The sequence below is a fragment of the Sus scrofa genome, chromosome 6, assembly GCF_054392235.1.
Source record: "Sus scrofa isolate SSC_HxYL_T2T_F1_AM1 chromosome 6, Sscrofa_HxYL_maternal_Yorkshire_Landrace_v2.0, whole genome shotgun sequence".
In the NCBI taxonomy this organism is placed as follows: domain Eukaryota; kingdom Metazoa; phylum Chordata; class Mammalia; order Artiodactyla; family Suidae; genus Sus; species Sus scrofa.
The window spans coordinates 76,773,671-76,779,670 of NC_139388.1; the positions used below are offsets into that span (position 1 = coordinate 76,773,671).

General features: G+C 49.4%; 1 protein-coding gene across 2 annotated transcripts in view; it reads left to right on the forward strand.

Moving 5' to 3' along the window:
* TNFRSF1B (TNF receptor superfamily member 1B) overlaps positions 1-3,172 on the forward strand; it is a 35,614-nt gene extending 32,442 nt beyond the window's left edge. Inside the window, exon 10 of one of the 2 annotated variants that reach the window (XR_014804727.1) lies at positions 741-3,172. Coding sequence is in view for 1 of the 2 variants with exons in the window: in NM_001097441.2 (NP_001090910.2) it covers positions 741-1,018 (278 nt within the window). In the remaining variant the exon portion in view is untranslated. 2 annotated transcript variants of the gene reach the window in all.
* The last annotated feature ends 2,828 nt before the right edge of the window (positions 3,173-6,000 follow it).

Here is a 6,000-nt window from a genome sequence, read left to right on the forward strand (position 1 = left end):
CAAGCCTTTTGGTGTTGACTCCTTGATATAGAGATGATGGGCCAGTGGGATGAGATTCTTGCCTTTTCATAGTGGCTGTAGCCAGGCTGCCAGTGCCTTCCTGCAGTTATGGGAAAGAATCCATCTTCACTGCCTGACCAGTATTCTGTAATAGATACTTCCTATCCTGGCCCGCTTCTCTGATTCTCGATGGGAAGTGTGTTTTGTTCGTAGAACCCCTTCACTTGCTTTATATAATTGGTTCTTTCCATCTGTGGGGTGCTCTTTTTTAAAAATTTTTTTTTTTTTCTTTTTACAGCCATCTGTGGCATATAGAAGTACTCAGGCTAGGGGTTGAGTCGGAGCTGCAGGTGCTAGCCTATGCTACAACCACAGCAGTGCCAGATCGGAGCCACATCTGCAGCCTACACCCCAGCTTGTGGCCAGATCCTTAACCCACTGAGCGAGGCCAGGGGTTGAACCCACATCCTTATGGATTCTATGTCATGTTCTTAACCCACTGAGACACAACGGGAACTCGGGGCAGGGTATTCTTATGGGACAGATGAGGAAGCTGAGGCACATGAGAGTTTAAGGGACTTGCCCAAGTTTACACAGTAGAGCTGGGCTGGAACGGGGACCCTGGGCTCCTGGACTCTTTTCCATGACGTATTCTTCCTCTTGGGCAGGAGACAGGCTGGGAAGACATCCCCTGATCCAAGACCCCGGCTGACCACCCTCTCCCATCTTGTGTTTGGCAGAGTCATCTTCCGGCAGCCACGGGACCCAGGTCAATGTCACCTGCATTGTCAACGTGTGCAGCAGCTCTGACCATAGCTCCCAGTGCCCCTCCCAGGCCAGCTCCACGAGGGACACAGATGCCAGCCCTTCCAGCTCCCCCAAAGATGAGCAGGTCCCTTTCTCCAAGGAGGAGCGTCCTTTTCAGCCCCAGCCGGGGGCTCCAGAGACTCTACTGCAGAGCCCAGAGGAGAAGCCCCTGCCCCTGGGTGTGCCTGACGCCGGGATGAAGCCCAGTTAACCAGGCTGGTGTGGGCTGTGTCCTCTGGTCCTTCTAGGCCCCTCCCCCCCAGGACTCTGGCTCTTTCTGGGCTAAATTCTTTTAGTGGCTTCCAAGCCCCGGGCTTCCTCTCACCTGCAGGTGGAAGCATGAGGCAGGGAGAGTCGTGGTGTGTCCTCTCCTGGTGTGTGTCTTTCTTGGAAGGCTGGTGGACACGGATGTGCTGGGCAGCCTGGGGCAAGCCACCCCCTGCCCCAACCTCAGTCGGTCCTGTGGGCTTGGCTTCTGAAGCCCTTGTCATGTTTGTGTTTTATTTTTCTTTTAATCCTTGGGCTTTACTAGGCTCTGGCTTCCTTCTGGGGACGAGGGATGCTGGGTGCATCATCCGAGGACAAGGGGCAATGGAGAAAGGGCAAGCCGTTAAATTAACCTGGATGTGAGACTGCAGGACAGTCCCAGCAGGGGTGGCAGGTTGCCGTCAATCAGATGGTTCTATGCACAGAGAGGGTGGCAACCCCTGTAGGGGACAGGAGTCCTCCAGGTTAGCTCAGGACCCCTGAGAAGCTGCATGTCCAAATCCACTCCTGCGAGCCCCATCTCTTGTATCATGGGGTGAAAACCAGATGCCCAGGGAGCCCAGACAGGCAGCCCAAATGAGTGCTGTGAGCTGGTTAAAATGGCAGACCTCTAACCAGCAAACCTCTAATCAGTCGGAATCTTCCAGCTTTGACGTGGTAATTTAAAAACAAAAAAGTAAGCACCATACAGACAAACAAGCCAACAATGTAACAAAGCCAAAGTCTCAGAGTTTGCATCTGGTGTCTTTGATCTTCCCCCCGCCCCCGTTTACCCATAGCTCTAACCTCCCAACCTCCCCCACTGTCTGGGGTTGAGCTCCAATGCCACACCTTTTCCTATCAGGAACCGGAGGTGACTGAGGCCCCTCAGCCATCTCCTCCTACCTCAGCCTGGACCTTCCTCCTTTGCCTCCCAAGGGGGTGCTCCTGTTTCTTCCCACCCCTGCCCGCTGTTCCTGGAGTTCCAGGTCCCAGTGGATCCTCCGAGCCACTTTGGTACTGTACCCACTGAGAGCCGGAGTGGACGTGAGATGCTGAGAGCCAGTCTTGTGTCTGTGTGTCTGTGAGTCTGTGTTGTACCTTGTGGTTCTGTGCAGTCCGTGTTATTAGGTTGTGGCCTGCCAGAAGCAGCTGAAGCCAACACTTTTGCCGAGGGATGCTTCCTCATTAAGGAGCCAGCCCACTCCCCGCAAACACACGCCCAGGCCCTGCAGGTGGTGGACCAGTGTGGCCTTAACTGGATGTGGGAAGGAAGGGGGATGGGGAGCTCCTTGAGAAGACAGGTCCCAGGTACTTGGATCCCTTGTTGAAAAATTCCACTGGACTTGAACTTGGCAGCTGAACTCTTGGAGGGTGGGAGAAGCCCAGCCATTAGGCTGGAGTGAAGAAAGGCATCCCACCCTGGGATCCCTCACGACATCCCTCTGGACTGGACGGCAGGCAGCTGGGGTCTCTGCCCATGTTGGACCCTTTGTGGCCGTGGAGCACTTCTGCCCCCTGGCGGACGGCGCTGGGAGGACCTCAGGTCTCCTTGCCATCGCCCCAGCAGAAGCGGGAAACTTTGGAAGGAGACTCTTTCCTGGCAGTGGACTCATTTTGTTACTTTGTTACCAGCCTTGCCAGCCAACAGACTCTTGCTCAAAAGATGCCAACCTCTCTCTTGAACAGGAACTAACACAGACCTTTCAGTTATTGGGTCTGGACCCAAGCCATAAGAAGAAAAAGAAAAAAGAAAAGGAACCAACAGAAACCCAGATGGTGATGAATCTGACCTCCAACAGGTCCCCAGTCTCATCCTACCCTGATTTTACTCCATGAGCATATTCGATGACAGACCTCCCGGTGGCCGTGACCAGAAATCACTAACTGAAAAAGAACAGGAAAGAGGTGACTCCCTCATTTCCAGGAAAACCCTGCCTCTTTTCCAGAAAACTGATGCATTTGTCCCTAGTCATTAGCCTCACTCCTCCCCCGATTGTCTTTACTCCTTAAAAGCAAATCCCTCTGGCCGTTAAGGTCGGAAATTGATTGATGAACTTAAGTTCCTGCTTCTCCATTCTCTGGTCATTGAATAAAGCTTGCACTGCTTGGAGCTGAACTTCGGTTTTATCTTGGGCTGTGCGAACCCCAATGGAAAAAAAGCCTTTCCCGCCGAGGCAAGGGGCCAGGCTAGGGCCCAAGTGGGGGGGGGGGTCTCTACAACCTAATTCGGTAATAAAATGTTGGCGACTCTGCTGGGATGTTGGTTCCTGATTGACTGTTTTGTTTGGTGGACACAGGCAGGTTTTTCTCTGACAAACAGCTGGCCACCAGAGCAGGGTCGTGTAGCCCTTGTCCTCAACCTTTGAGTCAGAGGGTCAGAGGGCGTCGTTGGATTAAGTCAGACTGAAGAGCCGTCAAAGGCCAGGTGGAAGCCCCCTGCCTGCTCCATCCTTGATGGAGATGCCTGTCACGGAGTGGACGTGGCCTGAGGATGCCCAGCACGGGGGGTGCCGACCCCACTTTGGCCAATAAGCCAACGTGGTCTTCAGGGGGTGGCTGGCCAACGGGAAGGATCCTGGCCGTCTGGTTGGGGGCCCGTCCTCTGGTGAAGGACTGGGCTGGGCCACTGGTTGTCTAAATCGAGCTGGCCCCTTGTTAGGGGGTGAGGTGGGACAACTGAGTATCCAGTTGAACTGGTTCCCAGCAAAGGGACTGGACTAGATGGGAAGACCCGTCAAGGTCACCCTGTAGTCAGAGCATCTCTTTGTTTCCTGTCCGAGCAAAACTTTTTGTGTTTATTGCATCTGTCCAACAGCTTTTAACGTCTCTGCTGCATTTGTCAGCACGGGTGGAGCCCTTAAGAGGCGCTCACCACTTGAAGACACCTGTGAGAGGGTAAGGTGGTGGCTGATCAGGATAGACGAGCACTGGGCACCCTGCTCATCTGAAGCAAACCTCTGTGTTTAACTAGAAACACTGTAAACCATTCACAGCCCCAGCCCCCGTGGCACGTCCATCTTCAGGATATAATCCTGAGTTCAAGAGCTTGTCTTTAATGTTAATCTATCTCTCATCTTAATCAGTGAATTTCTGATCTGTGTGTATGTATTTTTTTTTTCTTTTTTTCTTTTTATGGCTGCACCTGCAGCATATGGAAGTTCCCAGGCTAGGGGTTGAATCAGAGCTGCAGCTGCCGGTCCATGCCACAGCCACGGCCAACACCGGATCCCAGCCACATCTGCAACCTACACCACAGCTTGTGACAACGCTGTGGCACAAGCCGTGGCAACCCACTGAGCGAGGCCAGGGAGCGAACCTGCATCCTCATGGATACTAGTCAGGTTCCTAACCCACTGAGCCACAATGGGAACTCCTGCATGTCTCTTTGGGTTGACTTTTCCCTGTGATTCTTTTTTTTTTTCCATACTCAGCATCATTATTTTTATTTTTTATTTTTTGTTTTTTTTTTAATTTATTTTTTTCCCACTGTACAGCAAGGGGATCAAGTTATCCTTACATGTATACATTTTCCCCCACCCTTTGTTCTGTTGCAATATGAGTATCTAGACATAGTTCTCAATGCTGCTCAGCAGGATCTCCTTGTAAATCTATTCTAAGTTGTGTCTGATAATTCCCTGTGATTCTTCACCATTGGTCTCTGGGACTTCCCTTCCTTCCTCTGGGACAGACCAGAACCCTAAAGACATTTGGTTCTAAATTGAGCTCAGGAAAAGATGGTTTTAAAAAATAACACTGTGTGGCCACAATATTCTTTAGACCCTGGAGAAAACTGGCCAAGATAAAATTCTTTTGAGATTCCAAAACTTGTTCTTTTTACATATGCAGTTAGAGAAAGCTGGGAAAAATTTTTTTTCTTCAGAGTTTTGACCTTAAGACAATAAAAATAGGAGCTCCCACGGTGGTGCAGTGGAATTGGTGGCCTTTCTGCAGCACCAGGACGAAGGTTCAATCCCCAGCCTGGCACAGTGGGTTAAAGGATTCGGAGTGAGAGAGTTCCCGTTGTGGTGCAGCGGAAACGAATCCGACTAGGAACCATGAGGTTGGGGAATTGATCCCTGGCCTCACTCAGCAGGTTAAGGATCTGGCATTGCCTTGAGCTGTGGTGTAGGTCGCAGACACAGCTCAGATCCTGCGTTGCTGTGGCTGTGGCATAGGCTGGTGACTACATCTGAGTTGACCCCTAGCCTGGGAATCTCCATATGCTACAGGTGCGGCCCTAAAAAGACAAAATAAACAAATAAATAAATAAAAAAAATAAAAATATTGAAAAGGAAGGGTTTTTAAAAATAAAATAAAATAAACATCAAGTAAACAACTTATTCCAGCTGTTATTTATAGACTAATAAGATTTATATTACAACACCTGATTCATAAATAAGCTTTAAAATGAAGCTATGAGATCATTGGCTGGCTGAATGTATGTATGTCTATGTGTACATTATAAATGCATGTCTTTATCTTTGGATGGTATTGCAAAAATTAATTTGTAAATGAGCTCAAATTAATTGGCTTAAAGGAAAGTAAGTGATTACAAATCAAACACTTCTAAATAGAGCAGAAACCACTCAAGTGAATTTCAGTTTCATGTTATTTGGAAATATTCAATATTAATTTTTAATATCTGATGTTAAAATTTATTAATTAAAACATTTCTTTAGAGTCATCAGTATTATGTATAAGAGTTTCTGCTATGGCACAGTGGGTTAAGAACCTGCCTGCAGTGGCTCAGGTTACTGCAGAAGTGTGGGTTCAATCCCTGGCCCAGCACAGTGGCTTAAAGGATCCACCATTGCTGTAGCTGCAGTGTAGGTCACAGCTGTGGCTTGAATTCAGTCCCTGGCCTGGGAATTTCCATATGCCGTGAGTGCAGCCATAAGACAAAAATTAAGTGTAATGTATTTATTGTACCTAGGTTTACTGAAA